The sequence below is a fragment of the Aquarana catesbeiana genome, linkage group LG07 (assembly GCF_042186555.1).
Source record: "Aquarana catesbeiana isolate 2022-GZ linkage group LG07, ASM4218655v1, whole genome shotgun sequence".
Classification (NCBI taxonomy): Eukaryota; Metazoa; Chordata; class Amphibia; order Anura; family Ranidae; genus Aquarana; species Aquarana catesbeiana.
In genome coordinates this window covers 220,941,413-220,969,292 of record NC_133330.1, presented here as the reverse complement: position 1 = coordinate 220,969,292, position 27,880 = coordinate 220,941,413, and the positions used below count along the sequence as shown (strand labels likewise).

The 27,880-nt window shown below is 40.7% G+C and overlaps 1 protein-coding gene across 2 annotated transcripts in view; it reads left to right on the top strand.

The window, feature by feature from the left end:
- The window catches only part of ALG14 (ALG14 UDP-N-acetylglucosaminyltransferase subunit), a 124,025-nt gene extending 96,761 nt beyond the window's left edge, over positions 1–27,264 (top strand). For both annotated transcript variants that reach the window (XM_073593078.1, XM_073593079.1), the window contains exon 4: positions 26,591–27,264. In XM_073593078.1, coding sequence (XP_073449179.1) covers positions 26,591–26,821 — 231 coding nt within the window. In that variant the 3' untranslated portion in view covers positions 26,822–27,264. The remainder of the gene's footprint in view (positions 1–26,590) is intronic.
- Positions 27,265–27,880: the final 616 nt, after the last annotated feature.

Below are 27,880 nucleotides of genomic sequence, written 5' to 3'. Positions count from 1 at the left end.
AATGCACTGTTCCCTCTTGCCCCCCCCCCCCCGTACTGTACTGTTTCCTCCTGCCCCCCCTCCGTGCTATGCTTTCCAGGCCCCCCCCCCAAAACTGTGCTCTCCTGGCCCCCATATACTGTGCTGCGATCTCCGCCCCAATACTGTGCTGTTTGCTCCTGGATCCCCTGTTCTCTTCCCTCCTGGCCCCCCTGTATTGTTCTCTCCTGGCCCCCCTGTCCTGTGCTATGCTCTCTTGCCCCCACCCTGAGATCCCAGACTTTTTCCAGGGGTTCCTCAAAGGTAAAATTCACTATATCTGGTCTCCCACAGTACACACAACAGGGGAATAAAATTATTTTAGTATAAATAAACTGCTAAATACCTTTTGTCATCAGCAGTATATAGCAGTCTTGTGACTTCTATCGGTGTCTAGTTAAAGCTTGTAGGAGGAGTTTTCATTCTACTCTGACTGTCCTATAAGGCTGCAGGACCCCTGACCCTATGTCTGCACAGTGCTGATTGGCCCTGTGCTGATCACATGCACCCTCCCAAGAAAAACAAAAATTCTCTAGCAATACACATCAAACTGGGCATATGAAGAGTGACTCCAAAGACTCGGTCTTCAGGAGATGGATTGGGGACAGTGGAAGAAGGGGAGGATCAAAGAAGACAGGATCAAACAGCCTTTTACACAATTCAGAGGATTAACCCCATAGGTTCCACCAGTGGCGGCTGGTAAAGTTTTGGGAAGGGGGGGCGCCAGATCCTGCCCTTCCGTTTGGCCCCTCCTACTACTCATAAGCCCCACCCCTTATAGAATTCACCCACTCCGTTCCCTGTATTCCACTTGCTTCCACCCATGGTGTCAGGAGTGTACAGCCCCAGCATCACAGGATAAAGTATACAGCTCAGCATCGCAGGACAGAGTATACAGCTCAGCATCGCAGGACAGAGTGTATAAGCTCAGCCTCACAGATCAGGGTATATATATATAGTTCATCATGACACAGATCCGGGTATATAGTTCAGCATGACACAGATCCGGGTATATAGTTCAGCATGACACAGATCCGGGTATATAGTTCAGCATGACACAGATCTGGGTATACAGCTTAGCAGGTCAGCAGAGTGGCCGGGGGCTCGCGGCACTGACCGCTCCCCCCACCCCCGAGCGGGCTCGCGGCACTCTGAGGGCACCTCCCGCCCCCATGGGAGGTCTGGCACTTACTGGGCAGTGGTGTTTTCTCCTCTGATTTCTGTGTCTCCTCCAGAGTGCGGGCAGCAGGCATCAGCGGCGGCAGAGGTGACCGTTCCTCCAACGTGTGGCTCCTCTGGCTGCGCGTTTCCTCTTCCAATAGGATCGCCTGGTGCTTAGGCCAATCAGTAAACAGGTTTTACGACCTGCCTTCTAATTGGCGGGGAGGAATTTTAGTGTGAAAATAGAGAAAATTCATTCGCTATCATCACACAATTGGGTGGGCTTGGGGCGGCGCACTCTCTGCGCCCCAAAGCCCACCCTTTTTTGAAGCCGATTGAAGCCTCTGCCATAGGAATTTATGCGCCCAGTGTCCTGAAAGAGGCGCTGGCGCGTGGATAGGGGAGTGGCGGCAGGGATTGGAGGTGCGGCGCCCTCAATGCATGGGCTGCCACTGGGTTCCACTGTGAGCACAACAAGCATTCTTTACTGCATATACAGACTGATTTTACTGTTGTGAGTTTAGTAACACTTAAAATATTATGAATGCAGTACTGCCAGAAAATGATGTTGTGGGTTCCCTGTACTAGGTGTGCCCCCTAAAACCCCTCCTCTCTGCACTTCCTATAGTTCAGAAAGCAGGCTCTGTGAAATGTGAGACCCAGCAGTGAGTGTTCACAGGCCATAGTAAATGCGTGTCACAGAATTCACAGAACAGAACATGTACAGACGTAAATGTGTGAAAACTTGCTTTGTGAAGAATCACAATCTTCAAAATAGATCAGATTAGGAGTAAGCTGGAAATAACTGAAATTCAATGTGGAAACAAATATATGATTTCATATTTTGACCATAGATACACTTTTTTTAAATGCAAGAAGTGTAAGTACCTGAATTTTACCTGCAGTCTACTTTACAGCCGAGCTCAGACAGGAGAGCAAGAAATGGCAAAAGTAGCAAATCAGGTGTGCTGCAGTGCTAGGAGCCATCTGGATAGGAGGGAAAATTGGAGTGACAGAGGAATTGGCTTTCCAGTCTGCTGCTTCTTTCACTCAGCAGTCTTCATGTGGGCATTGGGAAGAAACAAGTAAAGATGTAACTGAAGCAGAGAAAGATCAGGTCCCCTCCCATGTCAGATAGGTCTGTGCTGTGTAGATCTCAGGACTGGATAGACAGAGATACAATGCCTTTTGGAAGGTGAAATAACTCCCATATATGTATTTGATCTATGTTTTTAGCTGTTTGCCTGGAGTTCAGCTCTAAGGCCCCTTTCACACGGACGGACCGTTCAGGTCCGCCTGTCAGTTTTTTTTGGCGGACCTGAACGGACGCTCCATGCAGGCTTATGGAGCGACGGATGTCAGCGGTGACCATGTCCGCTGACATCCGATCTGCTAAAATCAGACTTATGGTGATACGTTCGCATCCGTCCTGGCAGATTGGATCGGATGAGATCTGATGAAAACGGACATGCTGTCCGTTTTCGTCTGATCTCTCTATAGGAATCAGCGACGCTCTTGAAAGGCCCCTCCCCGCTCAGTGAGCAGAGACAGACCTGTCATCCGCCGGCTCAGTGGAGATCAACGGAGAGATCTCCTGCTGAGCTGGAGGACTCCGCTGAGCGGATCTGCCACGTGTGAATGAGGCCTAAAGGGGTTTTATACCTTTTGTCTGTGGCAGAAAGAACTCTATTTATAAATACAGGGGATAGTACCACTTGTGTCCCCACAAATTAGATTGCTCTCAAGGTCCCACTCAAGGTCCCACATCTCAGAGATCCTCATGGTTTTCTGGTGTGACTTGTCCTAGTCTTGGAAATGTGGTGTAGGTTTGTGGGTCTGTGCTTGTTTACACTGGTAAGTGAATGTGTATCTGCAAGAGACGAGAAGGAGAAGTGCAGTTTCACATAAAGTTGCAGTCCTTCAATTTATAAAGTCCATCCTGCACATATTTTCCCACCTTGTTTCATAGAAGTTCCCACTCACACTGCCTGGCCCGTATAGGCTGGCACAGTGTATTGCTGTGACTATGCTGACTGCTACCTCCCAGGAGGTGCGGGGATCTACACAGGGATATAAAGCAGTGGATCCCAATCCCAATCATTTTTTTAACCTTGGCAGCCCATTTGTGTAAATTGTACGGTACCGCTTAATGAGGGTGGAGCAGGTGGCAGAATAATGACTGGAGCCACTTGTGCTAACAGTGGGAAGGGCTTAAAGTGGGAGGAAAAATGCCAATGTGTTGGTGGGATAAAGAAGGGCGCTAAGACACTGGGGTGTACCATATTGCAGTGAGGGTGTCCAGTGTTCTCCCAGGGCCTGTTTGGGATTCAGCCCATGACACTTGATTCTCAGACTCCCAATAAAGTTGTTGACGAGGGACAATGACGTTGGTCTTGGGTAAAAATAAAAAGGTGTTTGAAGGGGAAATTGTTAAACAAAATCTGTGAGGAAAAGGCAAAGCCGAGGAAAAATGTGGCTCTTTTACATTACATAATATTGAACTGCATGACTATGCAAAAATAAGATCTAATATAAAGTATACCTAGAGGCAAAACTTTTATTTTTAGATTTGGACAGAGTGTAGATGGATTAGAACCCTTGTCAGGTTTTTATTGCTGTATGTGCCCCGGTTAGGGAGATTCACCCTCTCTGTTTGTTCTGTTTACCATTATCATTGAAAGTGAAAGTAAAAAAAAAATCCACATTTTGTGTTTTTCCCCAAAAAAGTAATAGAGGGAGATTTTCCAATGGAAACACTAATCTGGTTACCTGGAGGGCCCCAAGGAATTCCCTTAATTTGCAGGGATTTCCTCTCACTTCCTGTTTTGTCTAGGAGACAGAAAGTGAGGAGAAATCTCCCCAATGGGATACAGATGGCAAAAAATAACTGACAGGGGTTCTAACCCTCCTTTATGCTATCCCAAAATGGGGGGAAAAAATGTTTTACTTTTACCTGTGTATTCTAGCATAGGTGGCCCACCTATATAAAGCATCTTTTTATTTGTAAACATACATAATACAGAGTTCCTTTAAAACGCATCCTTCCATTACAACAAGCTGTACAAGATGGACCATGTTTTCTTTACTGCTCATTTGTAATATCTTTAATATTTTTATTATCCTATATATTCTATAGAGAAACGATTTTCTATAATAGTTATAGAAATATGTAGAAACAATTCCTATTAGGTTATACAGGTGCATCTCATAAAATTAGAATATCATCAAAAAATTTATTTCAGTAATTATTTAATTTAAAAAGTGAAACTTTTTTGCGATTCGGCACTGCGTCGCTTTAACTGACAATTGCGCGGTCGTGCGACCTAGTACCCAAACAAAATTTAAGTTCTTTTTTTTCCCCCACAAATAGAGCTTTCTTTTGGTGGTATTTGATCACCTCTGCGGTTTTTATTTTTTGCGCTATAAACAAAAAAAACAATATTTTTAACTTTTTGCTATAAGAAATATCCCCCAAAAAATGTAAAAAACGAATTTCTTCATCAGTTTAGGCCAATATGTATTCTTCTATATATATATTTGATAAAAAAATTGCAATAACCGTATATTGATTGGTTTGCGCAAAAGTTATAGCATCTACAAAATAAGGGATAGATTTATGGCATTTGTATTACTATTAATTTTTTTTTTTTTTTTGCGGGGCTGCGACATTGCGGCGGACAGATCAGACACTTTTTTTTGGGACCAGTGACATTACAGTGATCAGAGCTAAAAATAGCCACTGATTACTGTACAAATGACACTGGCAGGAGAGGGGTTAACACTAGGGGGCGATCAAGGGGTTAAGTGTGTCAGCAGGAGAGATCGTCAGAGGGGGTGAACCGAGATCACGATTTTTTAACGATTAATCGTGCAGCTCTAGGATCTGCATTGTTTACCCTGGCATATCCCCATTTTGCCTCTGAAGAGCGATCGTGGGTGGCCAGCACATGTCGCAGCCCCTGGACCCATGCATCGGCTCCACCGATGTCCATAGCGCGCGCCCACAGCGACTCGTGCACGAAACAACGTACGGATATGTAGTTTCGTGCAATAGGGCCGCTTTGCCACAGTATATATATGATGGGCGGTCCTTAAGTGGTTAATACAGAAATGTTGGCCAACGGAAAAGTATGTCCATGTACAGTATAGCATGCACTCAATACTTGGTTGAGGCTCCTTTTGCATGAATTACTGCATCAATGTGGCGTGGCATGGAGGTGATCAGCCTGTGGCACTGCTGATGTGTTATGGAAGCCCAGGTTGCGTTGGTCCACTGTGTTTTATCAAGTCCAAAGTCAGCGCAGCCCTCTAACAGGAAATTCTAGAGCATTTCATGCTTCCCTCTGCTGACCGGCTTTATGGAGATGCTGATTTAATTTTCCAGTAGGACTTGGCACCTGCCCACACTGCCAAAATTACCAATACCTGGTTCAACCACGTGCCGACCGGGCTATAGCGTTCATGGACGTCCTCCTAGAATCTTGCTTCCCTGGGGCGCGCACCCGGAAATATCCATGACCGCCAGGTCCGGATAACCCAAAACTCATCAATACACATCCATCCCAGCAATACTCATCAATACTCATCCATCCCAGCAATACTCATCAATACTCATCCATCCCAGCAATACTCATTCATCCATCCCAGCAATACTCATCCATCCCAGCAATACTCATCAATATTCATCCATCCATCCCAGCAATACTCAGCAATACTCATCCATCCCAACAATACTCATCCATCCATCCATCCCAGCAATACTTATAAATATTCATTAATCCCAGCAATACTCATCAATACTTATCCATCCCAGCAATACACATCCATCCATCCCAGCAATACTCATGAATACTCATCCATCCATACTCATCCATCCTCAGCAATACTTATCCATGCTCATCCATTCATCCATCCATACTTAGCAATACTCATCCATCCATCCATCCATCCCAGCAATACTTATAAATATTCATTCATCCCAGCAATACTCATCCATACTCATCCATCCCAGCAATACTCATCCATCCATCCCAGCAATACTCATGAATACTCATCCATCCTCAGCAATACTTATCCATGCTCATCCATCCATCCATACTTAGCAATACTCATCCATCCATCCATGCTCAGCCATCCATACTCATCCATCCATCCATCCTCAGTAATACTAATCCATTCATCCATCCATGCTCGGCAATACTCATCCATCAATCCATGTGCAGCAATACTCGTACATCCATCCATGCTCAACCATCCATACTCATCCATACTCAGCAATACTCATCCATCCATACTCAGCCATACCCAGCCATCCCATCTACACTTATCCATACCCAGCCTCAGCCATAATCAGCCATACCCGACCCAGCCATCCCATCCCCACTCAGCCATACCCACCCAGCCATACCTGACTCAGCCATACTCAGCCATCCCATCAAGACCCACCCAGCCATACTCAGCCATATCCACTCAGCCATACTCGGCCATCCCATCCATACTCAGCCATACCCAGCCATTCACATTCATGGCTCAACCATGCTTAGCCATCCCCATCCATGGCTCATTCATGCCACTACAGTGCCTCAAAGTGTAATAGGTAGTCAAATTAGATTTGAAATGTATGCCCCTACAACGCCTGATGGTGCTTCCTGCATGTTGGACCTCTGTATGTGGCCAGGCTGTGTAAAAGTCTCACACATGTGGTATTGTTATACTCGGGAGGAGTAGGAGAATCTATTTTGGTGTGTAATTTTTGCCATGTACATGCTCTGTGTTAGAAATATTGTAAAAATGGACAACTTTGTGTAAAAAAAAAAAAAATGCATTTGAAAATGACACATTCAACTTGACTTGATATGCCACATAGTTTATACATTGGGGTGTTTTCTTTCCATAATGGGGTCATTTTTGGGGCGTTTTTATTGTCCTGGTGCTCCAGGGCCTTCAAAAGTGCAAGCGGTAGTCAAAAAATTGGATGTTTAATTTCTGCTCCTAGAACGCCTGATGGTGCTCCCTGCATGTTGGGCCTCTGTATGTGGCCACGGTGTGTAGAAGTCTCACACATGTGGTATCGCCATACTCAGGAGGAGTAGTAGAATGTATTTTGGGGTGTAATTTGTGGTATGCATATGCTGTGTAGGAGAAATAACCTGATAATATGACGCTTTTGTGAAAAAAGAAAAAAATCTTGCTTTTGCAAAGAATTGTGGGAAAAAAATACTACTTTCCAAAAAGGGGTAATTTGGGGGGGTATTTGTACTGTCCTGGCTTATTAGGGTCAGTTCACACTAGGACGACTTGTCAGGGGACTTAGCCGCCTGACAAGTAGCGTCCCGTTCTGTACAATGGAACCTTTCTAATCGTCGCTCCGACTTAGAAAAAGGTTCCTGTACTATTTTGGGGGAGACTTGAGGCGACTTGCATAGACTTCTATATAGAAGTCTTTCTGCAAGTCGCCGCCCCTGTCGTGTCCAGGTCGCCTGAGGCAGTCGCGCTGCAAAACGCGCTGCCTCAGTGTGAACCAGGGCTTAGGGTCTCAAGAAATTAGATAGGCCGTCAGTACTTCAGCTGTGATCAATTTTCAGTGATTGGCACCATAGCTTGTAGACTCTATAATTTTCACACAGACCAAATGATATACACCGATTTGAATTATTTTTACCAAAGATATGTAGGAGTAAAAAATTTGGCCAAAATGTATTATGAAAAATTACTAATTTGCAAAATTTTATAACAGAAACAAAGAAAAATGTTTTTTTTTTTTTTTTTTTTTACAGAATTTTCGGTCTTTTCATTTTATGGCGCAAAAAATAAAAAACCCAGCGGTGATTAAATACCACCAAAAGAAAGCTCTATTTGTGTGAAAAAAGGACAAACATTTCATATGGGTAAAGTGTTGCATGACTGAGTAATTGTCATTGTCAAGTGTGAGAGCACTGAAAGCTGAAAATTGGTCTGGTTAGGAAAGGGGTTCATGTGCCCAGTTGTCAAGTGGTTAATGATCATGGTATCACTGTGACCTAAACCCCATAGAAAATCTGTGGGGTATTATCAAGTGGAATATGAGACACCAGACCCAGCAATGCAGATGAGCCGAAGGCCACTGTCAAAGCAACCTGGGCTGCCATGACACCTCATCAGTGCAACAGGCTGTTCACCTCCATGTCATGCCACATTGATGCAATAATTCATGCAAAAGGAGCCCCAACCAAGTATTGAGTGCATTATATATTGTACATGGACATACTTTTCAGTAAGCCAACATTTATGTATTAAAAATCCTTTTTTATTGGTCTTCTGTAATATTCTAATTTTCTGAGATATAAAATTTTGGGTTTTCACTAGCTGTAAGCCATAATCATCAAAATTTAACAGAAAAAAATGCTTGAAATATATCACTCTGTTTGTAACGCATCTATATGAGTTTCACTTTTTGAACTGAATTACTGAAATAAATTAACTTATTGATCTTCTAATTTTATGAGATGCACCTGTATATAGGACTTATTTTATCGAATGTAAAAGAAGCACTGTGTCAGATGGTCATGTAGACATACTTCTTCTCAGTGGAAATGGAATAATAGAGTGTTTGAAAACGTCCGCATTGGATTCAACTTAATGCACATATTTTATTCATTGGTTTTGTTTTAGAATGTCAGCAGTTAAGAGTACTGACATTAGATTTGTCCAGTCCTATAGAAAGTTATTTCACCACACCCGGCAGAATGATGATTCATGGGTAATAGAACTACCAGAAGCTGGTCCACTTTTAGAAAAAACAAATGGTAAAATGGGAGAGGAATTGATGTTACTATAATTTTTTTATCTTTGTTATTTTAGCACTGCAAGATGTTGGACATTGTACTAAGTGCATAATAGATTCAAGCATCCCTTGAATTTGGCCTTTGTATGGAAGTGATGTTAAACCTTATGAGTATGGGAACTACAAAAAAAGGTGTTCTAACATGCAAGAAAAATTCACTAGACCAATCGTCTTCATTTCTTCTTGCATAGCAGAAAAAGAACACCATTCCCCTGTATAAAACACAGAGTTAGAAAAAATTGCCACAGTGGCATTGAGATAGTTTCAGGAATGCCCAGTACCTATTACTGCCAGTGAGCGGAGCTGTAACAAATATCTTTATCATACATTAACCAGTATTGAAAGTGTCAGTATTATTCCTTATATAGAAAGCAGAGCTTCTATTGGCCATGGAGACACTGAAACTTTTTTCTGAGTTGGCCGGCTGTATATAGAACAGACATATGGTTTTCATTAGAGAGATATTCTAAAAATGTAACAAAGCTTACTTTCTATTTCACAATTTTACCTGTTTTAAAATGTTAAAAGTGTGTGTGTATGTATGCATGTATGTATATATATATATATATGTGTGTGTGTGTGTGTGTGTGTGTATGTGTGTATATATATATCTCTATCTCTCTCTCTCTCTCTCTATATATATATATATATATATATATATATATATATATATATATAGATAGATAGATAGATAGATAGATAGATAGATAGATAATATCTATCTATCTATCTCTCTATCTATCTATCTATCTATCTATCTATCTATCTATCTATCTATCTATCTATATCTACACATCCCTGTTAAAATGTCAGGTTTCTGTGATGTAAAAAAAAGGGACAAAGGTAAAAAATTTCAGAATTTTTTCCACCTTTTTAATGTGATCTATAAACTTTACAACTCAATTGAAAAACAAACTGAAATCTTTTAGGGGGGATTGGTAAAAAAAACAAAAAAAAAACTAAAATATGGTTGCGTAAGTGTGCACGCCCTCTTTTATAACTGGGGGTGTAGCTGTCTTCAGAATTGAGCAATCACATTCAAACTCATGTTAAATAGGAGTCAATACACACCTGCCATCATTTAAAGTGCCTCTGATTAACCCCAAATAAAGTTCAGCTGTTCTAGTAGGTCTTTCCTGACATGATATACCATGGAACACAGTGAAAACAGTCATCAAGTGGAGAAAATATGGCACAACAGTGACATTACCAAGAACTGGACGTCCCTCCAAAATTGATGAAAAGACGAGAAGAAAATTGGTCAGGATAGCTGCCAAAAGGCCTACAGCAACATTAATGTAGCTGCAGAAATATCTGGCAAGTACTGGCCGTATGGTACTTGTGACAACAATCTCCCGTATTCTTTATATGTCTGGGCTATGGGGTAGAGTGGCAAGACGGAAGCCTTTTCTTATGAAGGAAAACATCCAAGCCTGGCTAAATATTGGAAAAACACATCTGAAGTCTCCCAAAAGCATGTGGGAAAATGTGTTATGGTCTGATGAAACCAAGGTTGAACTTTTTGGCCATGATTCCAAAAGATATGTTTGGAGCAAAAACACTGCACATCACATGCTTTTGTGGCTGTTGTTCAGCTGGAACAGGGGCCTTAGTCAAGGTAGAGGGAATTATGAACAGTTCCATATACCAGTCAATATTGGCATAAAACTTTCAGACTTCTGCTAGAAATCTGAACATGAAGAGGAACTTCATCTTTCAGCATGACAATGACCCAAAATATACATCCAAATCAACAAAGGAATGGTTTCACCAGCAGAAGATTAAAGTTTTGGAATGGCCCAGTCAGAGCCCAGACCTGAATCCGATTTGAAAACCTGTAGGGTGATCTGAAGAGGGCCTTGCACAGGAGATGCCCTCGCAATCTATCAGATTTGGAGTGTTTTTGCAAAGAAGAGTGGGCAAATATTGCCAAGTCAAGATGTGCCACGCTGATAGACTCATACCCAAAAAGACTGAGTGCTGTAATAAAATCAAAAGGTGCTTCAACAAAGTATTAGTTTAAGGGTGTGCACACTTATGCAACTGTATTATTTTAGTTTTTTATTTTTACTTCCCTCCACCTAAAATATTTCAGTATGTTGTTCAAATGAGTTGTACAGTTTATAGGTCACATTAACATCTTCCGACCCGGCCACTGCATATAAGTGGCCAGGTGGGCGTTTCGTCCTGAGTGGACATTCCTGAACGTCCCTCAGAATGAGCAGGATCGCACGGCCGTGCGATCCCAATGCGCTCGTGTCCCCCCGGACACGGCACAGCTCCAATCGTCAGGAGAGCTCTGTGATGGTCCTCCTGGTCACATGATGGCTGTGTCCAATCACAGCCATCATGAAATGTAAATAGAACCATTGGCAGGCGATCCTCATACAGAGCCTGTCAGTGAGGAAAAGGAGAGCAGATCTGTGCTGTGAACTGGGGATCAGTGTGTATGAGCTGTTTTTACAAACTGATCACCCAGCTAGGGTCTCCACACAGTGAAAAACATCTGTCCCAGTAACATTCTGTCCCAGTGAACATCTACGCACAGCTGTCCCAGTGATCAACATCTGTCCCACACCTGACACATCTGTCCCAGTAATCTGTCAAAATGGCTAAAAAATTATTCAGCAGCGAGGAGGCTTTCCATATACTCCAGAGTATGACGCACGAGAGTAGCGGGGGGACTCCGTCAGACTCCGATAGCGAGCATGACCTAGTAGAAAGCAGTGGCTCTGAAATGGAAACTGAGGCAGATAGTATCCTAACAAAGAGGCTCAGGAGCCTTCAAAAATGTGATAGGTAGTCAGGAAATGAAATGTGTAATTTATGCCTTTAGACCGCCTGATGGTGCTATTTGAATGTTGGGCCTCTGTGGCCGGGCTGTGGAAAAGTCTCACACATCTGGTATCGCCATACTCGGGAGGAGTAGCAGAATGTATTTTGGGGTGAAATTTTTGCTATGTACATGCTATGTTTTAAGAAAAAAATGACCAGCGCTAACAACAAATTTGGGAGATGGGGACACAATATTGGAAACACAGACTGCAGCAGCTCAATTTTTTGGGGAAAAACCAAAAACCTATACTTCACAAAGTAATAGCAGCACTGGTCCTAAATTCCTCCAGCCACAACAGAAACCAAATTAATAACACCCATCTTCTAAATACTGTTAATGATCAATCATTTTATGTGCAAAATATCTAAAATGAATGCAAATACATAAAAAAAAAAACGAATTGTGCAATTTCATAAATAAAGTGCAAATATGCAAAATATGTGCAAACTTAACAATATAAGAGCCCAGTGATTGATTCAAAAAAAGTCCAAACAATGTAATGAATTGAAAAAAACTCAATAATTCCTTCTGTGAAAAGTACTGCTGTGCTTGAAACAAATGTTCACCCAGTGTCTTCCTCCACCAATCACACTAAGTTAACTCACCAGAGTTAATGGCTGGTAAGATTATAAACCAGCAATTCCACCTTTGAATAATCTCCTAAAGATCTCCACTCCAATACTCCACTTCAGATTGTCCCCTCCAAGTAAACACAGGTCCCACAAGAAATACTCTCATAGGCCCCTTTCACACTGGGGCAGTTTGCAGGCGGTATTGCGCTAAAAATACCGCCTGCAAACCGCCCCTAGTCCTGCCAACCGCTTCTTTGGAGCGGTGAAGGAGCGGTGTATTCACCGCTCCTGCCCATTGAAATCAATGGGACAGCGCGGCTATACCGCGGTAATACCGCGGCTATAGCCGCGCTGTACGAGCGGATTTAACCCTTTTTCGGCCGCCAGCGGGGGTTAAAACCGCACTGCTAGCGGCCGAATACAGCCGCAAAAACGACGGTAAAACAGCGCTAAAAATAGCGCTGTTTTACTGCCGACGCCCCCACCGCCCCAGTGTGAAAGGGGCCTTAGTGTAATAATATTTTAAAAATACTTTATTAAAAAAGATCATCAGTACACTCACATCTTCTAAGTGTCCCACCTGACACTATGGAATACACGCTTTTATCGTAAATGTCTATCGTCTCCGACCGCTACTCCTTCTGCGAGCTGCGACTATGATCTTGATATTTTGCACATCAAATGTTTTATCATTAATAGTATTTAGAAGATAGGTGTTATTAATTTGTGTATACACAGAATTTTTCATTTGTGTTGTGGCTGGAGAAATTTAGGACCAGCGCTGCTATTTCTTTGTGAGGTATATGTTTTATAAATATCTTTTATAATTTGACAACTTTTATTTTTTTTTTTTTTATTTGTTTACAGTTTTTTCATTTTCTTTCCACATGTTCCATAAACTTGTGGAAAAAAATGACATGTTCAAAAGACTCATGCCTCTTAGAATATACAATAGGGTGTTTGCTTTCCAAAATGGGGTCATTTTGTGGGTAATTCCCTTGTCCTGGTGCTCCTGGGCCTTCAAAAATGTGATAGGTCGTCAGTAAATTAAATTTGTAATTTATGCCTTTAGAATACCTGACAGTACTACTTGAATGTTGGACCTCTGTATATGGCCAGGCTGTGGAAAAGTCTCACACGTGGTATTGCCATAGTCAGAAGGAGTAGCAGAATGTATTTTGTGGGCGTAATTTTTGCTATGCACATGCTATGTGTTAGAAATATCTTTTAAATTGACAACTTTATGTAAAAAAAAGAAAAAGGTTTTCATTTTCTTTACACATTTTCCAAAAACTTGTGGAAAAAAATGACATGTTCAAAAGACTCATTATGCCTCACAGAATATACATTGGGTTGTTTGCTTTCCAAAATGGGGTCATTTTTTGGTTAAATCCACTGTCCTGGTGCTCCAGGGCCTTCAAAAGTGTGATAGGTTGTCGGGAAACAAGTGAAACGAGTGTGTGTGTGTGTGTGTGTGTGTGTGTATATCTATCTAGATAGATAGATATCTCTGTGTATATATGTATGTGTATATATAATAATTTCCGTACCAGTGACGCTCCCGTACGTCGCTGGACTTTGCTTATACCGGGATGACGCCTGCAACCGCGGGCATCAGCCCAGTACCATTTTTTAGAGCCGGCGGACGGCTCTCTTGTAAAATCAATGCTAGCCACTAAGTAGCTACTAAACTGCTTTTACAAGGAGACGGCCGCCACCTCCTGCCACCTTCCACGTCTTGCTCAGGCTCTCCCGTCCCACTGGGAGACACGAGCAACCAGCCAGCGTGTCCACCGCCTGATCGAAAAGCCAAACAAAGCTTGGATCAGCTTTGATTGGCTATCCGCTATGTTAACCTGGAAGCGATGACATGACATCACTTCCGGTTTACCCAATGTCAATGGCACCATTTAAAAAAATCAAAAGCATTCAATAACCCCGATCTTAGTGTTTTGAATGCTTTTAAAGTGTTATTAAACCCAGGACCCTGCATTCACTATATCTGGTCTCGCACCGAAAATGGAAATGCAATTATTTTGGTAAATATAAACTGCTAAATAACTATTTTCATCAGCAGTATATAGCAGTCTTGTGACTGCTATTAGTGTCCGGCTGAACACTTGTTAAAGCTTATAGGAGGAGTTTCACTCTGCTCTGACTGTCCAGTGAGGCTGCATGACCCCCAACTTTCTGTCTGGACAGTGCTGATTGGCTCTGTGCTGATCACATGAACCCTCCCAAAAAACAACTCTTTAGCAATACACACGGAACTGAGCATGTGCAGAGTGCCTTCAAGGCTCTCTACTATCAGGGGATGGATTGGGGACAGTAAAAGAAGGGGAGGATCAGAGAAGACAGGCCTTTTTACACAATGCTGAGGATTAACCCCTTGGGATTCACAGTGAGTATAACCAGCATGCTTTACTGCATATACAGTCTGATTTCACTATTTTTAGTTTAGTAACACTTCAAAGGCAGAATAGGGATTTGGGCTCTTATAAACTCCAGATCTCTCCATAAAGAGTACCTACCACATACCTATTGCTGTCACAAGGATGTTTACGTTCCTTGTGACAGCAATAAAATGCTAAAAAAAAAAAAAAAAAAATTAAGCAACAGCGTAAAAAAATAAAATACAAAATTAAAGCAACACTGTAAAAAAAAAAAAAAAAAAAAGTGCCTCTGTCTCCCCGTGGGCGGCACAAAGGCAAATGTGTGCATCGGTCCCACATGCACACAAGCAAGCAGTGATCGTCCCACACATGTGAGGTGTCACCACAAACGTCAGATCATAGCAGTCATTTTAGGACTAGATCTCCTCTGTAAATATAAAGTGTAAACTGTAAAGGCTTTTGAAGCATTGTTAAAGCGAGAGCAATAATTCTAGCTTTAGACCTCCTCTGTAACTCTTTTTTTTTTTTTTTTTTCTTTACAAATGAAAATCCCACAAGACAAAAGTCTTTAAAGTGATTGTAAAGGCTCGTTTTTTTTTTTTTTTTGTTTTTGTTTTTTTTTGTTTTTGTTTTTTTTAAATTTAAAATAACAAACATATACTTGCCTTCACTGTGCAGCTAGTTTTGAGTGGCCCCGATCCTTGACTTCTGGGGTCTCTCGACTTCTCTTCCGGCTCCTCAGCACATTAGATAACCCCCTAGGAGAAGCGCTCTCCCAGAGGGTTACCTTGCGGGCACGTTCCTGAGTCCAGCATTTGGCGTCCATAGACACAAATGCCAGACTTGGGCCCCGCCCCTCGGCGCCCACATCTTTGGATTTGATTGACAGCATCGGGAGCCAATGGCTGCCCTGCTATCAATCTATCCAATCAAGAGCCAGGACCCCGTGCAGAGAGGGACAGCGCATCTCCGCCAAGGGAATTACGGGGCTCAGGTAAGTAAAATGGGGGGGGGGGGGGGGGCTGGGTGCCGGTGACTGCTAGAAGTTTTTTCACCTTAATGCATAGGATGCATTAGGTGAAAAAACACGAGGGTTTACAACCCCTTTAAGCTTTTTTCACCAGATGTCTTTCATTAGGGGCAGTCCTGTATTCGTTTTGATTCTAAAAATAACATCATGGGTCTTAGTGAAAATTGACTTTCATCAGCACAGTGAAATATTACCAACTCTCCCATGCTTTCCACATTCCTAAGAACTTGGGATGTAATAACTCATTCCGTGTGACCTGACGTCACTCCACAACTCAAGTACAAACTGCTTTCTTTGTTTGGAGATTGTGAAGTACTTGTGAACACCTTCTGTGCTGCCTGTCCCTCTTACCATATATGGTAATGTGGAGCCTGCTGTCATTCACACACTACTCACTGTGCTAAATCATTGAAGGTGATCCTGAGAATCATGTTCACGGACATTTTCCTTTTGTTATTTTACCAGGTGTTTTTCATCTCTAGGGAATCTTGGATATTCAACAGTTTGTTACTGCGCTGCTGATATCGAAGTACTTTCTGTTTATTGTTAACAGAGCCTAACCGTGTATAAATGTTTTGTTAAGCTCCTTAAAGCAGTATTAAACCCAAAAGTAAGCATTTATTATTGCAGCTTACAAATTCTTAGTTGTGATGGCAGCATTAGTTTCCTTTTTTTTAGGCTTTTTCTTCTATTTTCATCTGGTGATCCAGCCACTAAGGCTGTTGTTTTTCAACAGAAAAGCTCTTATACAGTTACAGGGACCAAACAAAAATGTAACACTGACCGGGGTTTTTAAAATGATCAGCTTTAATTTATTTATTTATGTAACACCTTCATCCCGAAAGGAAAAAACATTGCCTCTTTTGCGTGGGGTGGACTCCAATTAAATCAGCAGGATCTGTCTGCTAATCACAGCAGAGTGTGACCATGTCTGCTCAGTTTATGCAGAACGGACATAACCCAGCCCTTCAATCCAATCCGCCTAGACAGAGGGGGATGGATCCCCTTTGTTTTGTTTTTTTTATGGACCAGCTCGGATTGAAGTTAGGCTGATGTAAACAAACACAAGTCCATGGGGTGAATAGAGGCCTGAAAAACTGAGAGGGACCTGATCAGACCCTTTGTGTTAAAGGGACCTAATTGCTTATAAAGCTTTAGCTGACGTTCAGCTTCAATTTGTTAGTGTATTTAAATCTTCTAGTACTTTTAACACTCCCCACAGACTGACAATCCTGCTGTCCAAATCTGCCCCCTGTGCTCATTCATCAAGAGTGGGGACACCAATACAGAAGATGTGTTACTGGTTACTGGCCAGATCACAAGGGGAAAAGAGCAATACAATAAGAAAACGAATACAGCCACCACATCTAATGATTGGTAAGCTGAAATATACTACATTCTTGCGTTACCTCTGATGTCGACCGTCTGACTACGGTCACTCCACCTGACGTCACTCCACAACTCCTGTACAAACTTCTTTCTTTGTTTGGAGATTGTGAAGTACTTGTGAACACCTTCTGTGCTGCCTGTCCCTCTTACCATATATGGTAATGTGGAGCCTGCTGTCATTCACACACTACTCACTGTGCTAAATCAGTGAAGGTGATCCTGAGAAAAAACAAATACAGCCACCGCATCTAATGATTGGTAAGCTGAAATATACTACATTCTTGTGTTACTTCTGATGTCTGCAGGCGCATGCGCAATGACACTCCTCTCACGTCTGCGGCGCTGACGTCAGACGCCACCGCGCCGGAGTATCATACAAATATGGGAAATTGTTCCTCTCTTCCCCGTCACTGTCGGCTATACTGAGGGCAGGACAGGAGGTTTTTTCCTATTCCGCCGGCCCTCCAACCTTGTGCCCTAATCCCTATCAGTTATGTTTAATTACATTATGGCAATTATTGAAACTTGTTCATTCATTACTCTGGCACTTCTGTGTTTGAAATTTCAATCCAGCAAGCTGTCAGTTCTTTTATTACCTATTGTCTTTTCAGGTCTAGTTACCTGATACACCTTTTGGATTTGGCTTGTCTCTGATGAACATTGCTTCTTCCCCTTTCAAGTCTTCCTTATGCCTTATATTTTGTGATCTATTTACCCTGCACATCCCGCTCCCCAAGTGAATCACTCCAGTCATCACTGTGGATGTGACTGTTAGACACTATTGATTCTATTAATCAATATCTTAAAGGTATTCCACCTCTATTTTGTCCCATACATATATATACATACAGATTTTTTTTCTCTGATATTTTTCTTCTTGGTTTTTGCACATATTTTTATTTACATCTTTTGTTGGCCTTTTCTTTACCAGAAAAGACTCTCCAAACTGATCATCTTTGTATATCTCTGGAAACATTTCTGAGGCCCTTCTTGGAGGGAGGCAACCCATGGGATATTTACCCAATATATTGTGACTTCCAATTTTGAGTGATATTTTTTGAGATGGGCAGTTGGGTAAGGTTCATTCTTTTTATTTTTATTTTTATTTCAGTAGCTTCACAGTCATTTTCATTGTTTCTATGTCCTTTTGTGAGAATTAAACTGTAAATTTCCCTTATTTGCTATACACATTTTGTGCACTCTAGTAAATACAATTGGTGCATATCTAATCCATGGATTTATTTATATCTAAATCTGTATATTTGTCTTTGTAATTTTTAGTATAATATGATGCCACACGCAAAGTCTCCTGAGGAAGCTCTAGAGAGCGAAACATGTTGAGAAAAGTGGTATTCTTTCGTGATGTCTCATTGAATGTTATGAATGAATTTTTTGTATTCAATTCTGTCTCATGTTTTTAAACATTGTCTAAATAAAATTCTGTTTTATCTAACATTGATGAATTGATATTTTCCTATCACCTTTATAACACCATTAAAGTCCCAAGGTTTGTTACCTCAAAGCCCATTTTCTTTATTTATACTACGTTCTTGGTTTATGATTTAATACCGCTTTAAATATGTCCAGTAGAGGAGATGACGCTAAGCTACCATTTGGCATGCTATCCACTACTGTGCCTTAATGGATCCTCGCCTTTGGATTATCTTATACTAACAAATTTCAGAGGGTTCACCATAGCAGATTTGTCATGTCAGTGAAAATCAATCACCATATGTACCCCATACTTGTGCTGTCTGAAAATCGGTAGTGCTCTGATCATTCAATTTTTCATATATATTTTTACTTTGACTCAATATGTTTAATAAACTATACTTTTTTTAAGTAATTTTCAATTGTAGTGCCTAAAAAGTCCACTCAAGACTAACAACAGACTTCATTGGATTAGTCACGGACCATACATTGCAGAATCACTAGGGATACAGTAACACTAACCACGGCATATAAACATCTGCCTAATGCTAGAGATATTTCTGCAACCATAGTCTGTGAGAGGAAGCCCCGTGGCCCATGTGTACGGCTTACCCTGTACTTTGAGCTACCCATATGGGAGCTGTACAGAACACCACGCATGGTTTTTACGGCCTAGACGCAATAATCAAGTGACTTTGTTTTGTTTTTATAGTGTGGTGAAGGAACTGTATAGATAATTGGTACCGTGTGAATTTTATTTCCCTTGGGAAAATACTTTTTTGATACCATTAAAGTGCATATTATACCATTCCAGCAAGTCCAGTTTTCCAGCACAATAACCGCTGGGTTACCCACGGTGGGGGCTTTACCTCCCAGTGTGGTAACCACTCCCTCTTTTTGTTTCTAAAATGCTTCTGGTTACAAGGTGGGACATCCCAATGGTGTATGGACACTAGGAAGGTGATTTTATTTACTACGTATGTTTCCCCATTCTTTCCTTTTTTGTACGCTTTACATATACAGTACAGTATACTGTACATTCACATCAGTCCCTGCCCTCAGGTGTTCAGACTTGATATATTTTCAGACAAATATCACTTTATCCTTTGAGTTATGTACCTGGTGCTGTCACACATACCTGTAATCTGCACAATCAGAAGTCAGTTTATGCAGCATTTCTTCAGAATTGAGAGATTTCAGCTGAAGGTAAAACATCTGCCTTTCAAAAGAAACAGATTCTTGGAGAGGGAGAGTCAGGAGGGTTGGCTTGCGCTACATTGCCAGGGAGAAATGGTAGATTTTTTTTTATCATAAAAGTATTCTTATAACACATGTTCATACACTGATACAAACAGACATGGTTAGTAGTAGTGTGATGTGTACATATAGTTTATTTATTCAATAATTGGAGTTACTTTTGCCAGTCTATTTAAAACCCAACTGCATGGAGTCAGGAGCTCTGGGCACTTGGTATCATTTATAAAGGAAGGAAAAATAAAGTAAAAAAAAATAAGTAAAGTAAGAAAAAAATAGTTTATTTTTATGAATTTTAGGGTTTCATGCGCATTAGGCTTAAAAAACAAATGCTATATAGAATGTTTTTGTACAGGCGTTTAGGAGAGTTTAGCGTTCTGCCAGAAAACTCCTCTCAAAAATGCAAACCAGAAGGGTTTTTTTTTTCCCCCTGCCTCTAACTGCTGAGCTTAAAATGCATTTCTAAACATCCTAATGTGCAAGAACACATAGGATAACACTGAGCTGCTTCTACAGACAAATCTCCTGTATAAGCAGCGATTTTAAAGCCCTGTGTGCATGGACTTTAAATGCTTAAAGAGAAACTTCAGTTCTTGAAATGTCTGCGACACTGAAATACAAGGCAACATTGGCAATCATGTGGTTGCTGTGAGCTTTTTTTTCTTTATCGGCCTAATTTCCCTAATTTGTTTTTTTTTTCTACAGAAATATTTTTAATGTTTCTGTGTTTTTTTTTTTGGGGGGGGGGGCAGCCATTTTGGAAGTAAATGCTGTAGTGTGTGCAATTCTATGATGGCATTTACAGGAGTTGCTCTGAACTCTTGATCCCAATGCAGCTTGTCTGAGTTTAGTCTCTAATAAATTAGATTTTCATCTCAGCAAAATTGGCCAGCCTGCCATTTAAATGGTCCAAGAGAATGCTCTGGTAAATCTTTTAAGCAGTTTAATCTCTTGAGCTATTTCTGTAGTTGGTGTAATTGCAACTATTATTACAGCAGATAAAGGTAACTCTGCCTTAGAAATTTGTTTTTGAACATAATACAGCTGCATCTTCCTGGGTCAGCTCAGTGTTACTCACCTTTTAGACATTAAAAAACGTTAAAAGAGTTCTGAAGGGTTTTTACCTTTTTAAAGCGGTTCTTCACCCTGTTTGAAAAAAAGTACATATACTGTAGCTACTGATTTTTAATAAGAGAACACTTTTACACTGTCCAGGGTCTAGCGCCTTGCTCACCCACACCACTTCTTGCACCTCTGGCCTCCTAAACTGTCAAATGCGCATATTCAAAGGGACACTGTTAACCACTTAAGGACCGAGCCTCTTTTTGAGATGTGTTGTTTACAAGTTAAAAACATGTTTTTTTGCTAGAAAATTACTTAGAACCCCCAAACATTATACATTTTTTTTCCTAACACCCTGGAGAACAAAATGGCGGTCATTGCAATACTTTCTGTCACACCGTATTTGCGCAGCGGTCTTACAATCACACTTTTTTGGGAAAAGATACACTTTTGAATTAAAAAATAAGACAACAGTAAAGTTAGCCCAATTTTTTTCTGTTGAAAAGATAATGTTACACCGAGATAATTTTACGCTGAGTATATTGATACCCAACATGTCACGCTTCAAAATTGCGCCCTCTCGTGGAATGGCAACAAACTTTTATCCTTAAAAATCTCCATAGGCGACGTTTAAAAAAAATTCTACAGGTTGCATGTTTTAAATTACAGAGGAGGTCAAGGGCTAAAATTATTGCTCTCGCTCTACCAATTGCGGCGATACCTCACATGTGTGGTTTGAACACCGTTTTCATATGTGGGCGCTACTCACGTATGCGTTTGTTTCTGCACGCGAATTCGGCGGGACGGGGCGCATTTAAATTTTGTCACTACACTACACTAATACTAAACTTCAAATAAAATAGACTGGTAGGGCCATTCCCCTGCTATGATTCCTCCTGAACTTTACAGTTCAGGACCATGCAAGGAGTCATGATGGCCAGAACTAATTTTATGCCTTGGCAGCATCCAGCATAGGTCCTTTGTACTGTCACCTTTTGCTTGGTAATTTACCTGTCTATTTTATTTGAACTGTAGTATTCCAAGTCACCACAAGATGGCAGCATAAATAAGGTATTACATAGAAAAGTTTTGATTGTACACTGTCCCTTATAAATAGTTTACAGCAACCTACGCATAACGTCCAGACGATGTGCACGGCTAAGTGCACGAAACGCGTTGACGTAGCTGACGCCATCTCACCCCCATACTCCTTTCTGATCCCTATCCCGGGAATGTGAGGTGTCCCCTTACGTTTTAACATCCAGGGACCTAGCGGTGCTCTATTTCCGCAATCTGAGTGAACTAATCCGGCCACCGTAGGCCTGCGTTCCAGCTGCTGAACTGGAAGCCATCTGGAAACCTCCCTGTAACCATCTGTAAGCTTTTCTGGGCCACTACAATGCTACACCAGGGACGCGGTGGAAAGCGCAACTTGGAGGAAGTTATCCTCTCTTCCGGACCAAACAGGCGGACATTTGCATTAAAAATCTACGGTTGGATTAAAGGAAAACAGTAAACACAGATATCTCCCGTGTTCTACGGTTAGAGAAAGACTTCCAGTGAGATAGTATCACGGCCATGAATCTTATGGCAAAAGGAGGGGTAAGCGCCCGTTCAGGGTGAATTCTATATCACTAGCGATAATCTATGGACACTGTTGAATTCTGTGCTGACTTCCTAAATTCTCATGGGTTTCCCTTTGTTCACTGCACCAATGAACAGAACTGTGCAGAGGAATATCATTGGATGATTACGAGCCCCTGAATTTACTCTTTATCCGCATGCATTTGTAACCTGCTATTTATCAGACTGTCTGTTTTGAACCTTAAGTTTAAAAGTCTCAGTGGAAGCAGGAAAACGGAATTAACAATCACAATATTGCTTGCTGTTTGAGAGACTTTGCATCATACACAGCTTTAAATATGCTGCTATTTGAATGCTAGCCTTGAATTACAGGATTAACTTATTATCGGAAGAAAGTAAATGGAGTGAAGCAATTTACATGATTATCCACAACCCTTTTCTCTAACAAATATATGCTATTGTTGGTAAATATTGAGAGACTGCCTTAAAAGGACACCAGATACCAACAATCTGCTCGGAATAAATTAAGGGAAGACTGGCTACACGTGGGACTATTTTTTTTTTTTTTTAGCACCATTCTATTGATCCCAATTTGGAGTTAGGATCCCAGGAATGGAGTTCACAGGGGGTTACCTGAGCCTAGTGTTTTTTAATGACAATATTGTCAATTTTCTACAGTGATTTATTTTTTTATTTAATAAATTGGTACATTGTGGGAGCATGGTTTACTGGGGACGGTCATTGCGCCACCCCTGGTAGACATATTGCCTGGTATTTGTGTTTCATCAATAAAGCCTTATATATATTTTTGCTAAATTATACTGTAGTTGACCCGCCTCTTATTTACCTTTCTGGTGACATCCCTTTGTCCCAAATTTTTGTTTATGCACCGGTAAAGAGAGTTGAATGAAAGAGAGTCTCATAGCAATACGGAGAAAGGTCTTCAACTCCTCACAAGGTTGGCTGGCCTTCGCCTGCAGTAAGCACCTCCTCCACATTTACACTAATAACTACCTATAATTGCTAAAGTTAAGACTGATACCAATTACACTGATTTTTGCAGGGTTCATAGAAGGAGCAACTCTACAAACACTCATTTCACTTTGGGTAAACCTACTGAGGTTGATTTACTAAAACTGGAGAGTGCAACATCTGGTTGCAGTTTTTTTTGTCAAAGCATAATTGAACAAGCTGAAGTTAGAAGTTGATTGGCTGCCATGCACAGCTGCACCATATTTTGCACTTTCCAGTTTTAGTAAATCAACCCCACAATGCCATATCCTAGCTGACCACCTTTTGCAACACTCATTCATGATGATTGGCTCACCAACCTTTTTGGATTTACTGTTTAAACAGTACTCCGCTATAATCAAATTGTATGTGCTCGCCCAATATTTAAAGAAAAATTATTGGAGTGGAATGTACAACTCTCAAGTGCAGCTAGTCTTTCCTTTATTGTATCAACAGTTCTCCACAACTTGGAATTTCAGATTTACATGTTAATCCGCAATTGTGAATGAATTTCTATATGTCTGCCTATATAAAGTACTGGGCACATCATTCATATCAGCATGTAGGAAATGAATGAGTGAAATGGAGCAAGAACAACCTTGTTTTACAAGATAATACTAATGCAAATAACTTCTGGGAAGCTGGCAACATGTAATTATCCTGTCATGAGACACATGTTCACAAGTCAATCAAACAAGGGAAAATCTGCTCAGCCATTCTTATCTTAATTGGAAATATCACAGAAACTGCATGCAGATTTCATTGCTAGTAGGGATTATAGCTAGTAATATAGAAGATTAGAGTAATTGGCAATGATCAATAGTGTTGTCACTCTGATTCTGTGTACATATAGGTCACCTTATGACCTTGCGTTATGTAAATAATCTCTGACAATTAGCTGAAGCATGAACTATATCAGCATTGCAAAGCTGAAATGATTATGTAAACTGACCCCTCATGTCACTGTAGTATCTGGCTGGGATGTATTTGTATGAAGAGTAGTCTGTGGTAAGGAAGATAAAAACAATAAGATTGAGTGGTTTCTATTGTGTAATTAGTGTTTTTACAGAGCCTGCAGATCTCTTTGTGAACAGGTAAACTTAAGCTGGCCATACATGAGTCGATATTCAGCTGGTTTGGCGGGGATCGGATAAATTTTGATGCGTGTATGGGCAGGCTGATTGTACCCAAGGCAATCCATCAATCAGCTTGGGTACAATCTGCCTGTTAGATTTTTTTTTACATGCGATTACTGCCAGTAGCTATAGCAGTAGATTGAGATTGAGTTCAAGCCCCTTCTGATCCTTGTTTGGTTACTGGGTTCTTCTGCTTCCAACTGTCTATTTGGGTCTGTTGAGCCTTGATGATTTTTCCAGTGAGCCTGTTGCCATTGTTTTGGCTGTTTTTTTGCCGGTCTCTTAATTATTGCTTGGGAAACCTCCCATGGCCTAAAGCTGGATACACAATATACAACTTTTGTTGTTCGATTTTCCTTTAGATTTACTTTAAGCTATGCCTGATTGCATACAAATTGTAAGTGTTTGTTTAGGTTTGAACTCATATTATATGTTTTTGGTAAATCTAGAGGAAAAAATCTAAAGAAAATTGTATAGTGTGTATCCAGCTTAAGAATCAATTCTTGTGACTGGTACTGTCTGATTAGGATAATAGTAATGTTGATGTAACTGTAAATTCCATATCTTGGAGTACGGCATAGACCACAGGCCCCTACCCTTTTTCCTTTGTGATCTCCTTACTGTAAGCTAAAAAAAAAACTATAGCCTCAGAGTGGACAGGTTTTATGTGGGTACACTGGAGAAAGTGGCGGTTCCCAGCCAAGCTTTTACTAATGTCCAGTCACCTGAAGGTAGCAGCATATGAGTCTAAAATGAAGTGTCCTATACTGTACTCAAAATATGGAATTTACAGGTATATCGACAGTCCTATTTTTGTCACAAAAACCTGCCTCGGACTGCTTCTTTCTATAAGCCCCCATTTACACCGGTGCAGCTTTGAAATCACGCTACTTCAGCACTATTTCAAACTTGCACATTCATCCAATTTGCACTGCCGATTTCATTGCCATTTCTTTTAACAGAAGTCTACGCAAGTGTACCTTTTTTTTTATATGTACAATTGCCTTTACAGACAGTAAGTCTGTTCCTAAATCAACACAAACTGTGATTTTTTTTTTTTTTATTATAGGGGTAATCTTTTTCTATTGGATTTTCATAGTGGCGGGAAGCAGAAAACAACCATGGAGGGGTAAATATGACCATATCTGCTGGTGTGATGTCTAGCTGTTTATGCAGCTTAAAAATGGCCACACATTCACACCAGCCTTAGTTGTGCCAGAGCTTTCCACACTACTAGTAGTTTCGTTTTGGAAGGGGATGGGAATTAGCTCTGGGTATGAGAATTATTTTTGTTCTGCCTTATATTCTTATAAGGTTTGCCTGCAAATCTCCTTTTGTTGCTGCTAGATTACTGCAGCCTGCAAGGACCTCATTTGACCTCAGCAAGGGCTGGTGTGCCACAGGTAGGTGCAGTGAGTAGAGGAACATTGTACTGTTGGCTTTTCACATCTACATAGAAAAGGCTTTACACTTTGCTTTTCTCCATTATTCTCTGCCTTCGAAAGTTTTGGGTGGGGATCTTCATCACAGTGAATTGTCAAAATAAATACATGCTTATTAACTCTGTAATAGGGTTTTGCTATTTATGTTGTTTGTATTACATACATCTTTTGCTGAAAACACCCAGATTATTAGTACTATCTGAACTCATAAGTGCCACTTAGCTATTGCACAGTAATACATGGCTTCTCCTTACTCTTGAGTGGCATGTGATCCTGGGTGTTACATGATTAATGGCATCAGAAGTGTTGTGCCACTTGTACAGAAATGCATTTAATTGATGTAAAGCACCACAAATGTATTTTAATCGCTGGTGTGACTGATGGATAAATTGCTTGTCATCCTCCATGATTATTACACGTTTGTGACTATTTATCATTCATCTTTCTAGATCTTATGTAATGGACCAGGCACTTGTATTCCTGTGTGCTTCTCTGCTCTTCTACTGGGGATCTTGGGAATAAAGAAGGTCATCGTTGTCTATGTGGAAAGTCTCTGTCGAGTGGAATCCCTCTCCTTATCTGGGAGACTTTTGTATTACATTGCAGACTATTTTATTGTCCAATGGCCTCTTCTAAAGGACAAGTACCCAAAATCCATGTATCTGGGAAGAATAGTTTAATACAAAAATGTGCTGTGCACATGACACCACTGTATACTCTGCAGAGTAAGTTTTATTTAAATGATGTTCTGGATTAAAGTTTCATGTTGGGCAGTATTGTCTGACCAATGTTTCTCTCTGTCTGGTTGTTGGAGATTTCCTATAGACCTCTATAATTCCATGGTGGACACAGGTCAGAGGAATGGGCTATCCAGTCACCAATGTGCTCCATGCAAGAACACCTGCGAAAAGATAGCATGGAAAGGCCACCACTTTTTATTGGACTTCAAACGTGGACCTGTCCTTTTATTAAGCAAAAAAATTACAATTACAGTTTATATTTCATTTTTCTGGCTACTGTAATGTGTGGAACTCTGGTTGCTATGAGCAGTGTTCTTTACACTACTGTATTTTTCACATCAAGCAATATTGTCTGCAGTATGATTAAAATGCTTAGAAGTTTTGTTTTTTTTTGTATTTATTTAGTAAATGTAAGATTGAATTTCTGTATTCTCTATTGTAAACTTTTGCGTGGCCTGTAAAATTGTTTAATCAATGTAAGGCCTCCCAAAACAAAGTGCTTCTTTAGGATGGTTATCTTTACTTCTAAAAAGATGCAGTTGCTGGAAGATCTTTTGTTTTTCACCCAACACCACTGTTGACATGCGTATCCATAATTTTTAGTGTAAAAATGCTATAAAACATGCCTGCTGTCTGCATGAAGGACAACAAGCAATCAGCTAAAAATGATAAACGCTGACTACTTACACTTCTTTCGGTCTCTATGTACCAATGGTATCCAAGTCTGCATCCCACACACACTATGATTCGAATTTCTTGAAAATATACAGTACATATGGGTCAGAGGAAGCAAAAATCTGTTTTTTAGTGGAGCTTCCTTATTTGATTTAATAATTAGATCAGTCATTCTCAACCAGGGTTCCTCCAGAGGTTCTTTAAGTAATGAGCAGAAACAGATTGACTTCCTATCTGAATGCCCATGTTGTTCCAAGATTGTTATATCGATTTTATCATGCCGATGTACTATAAGGTGCAGATATAATTTTTACTACAAATACA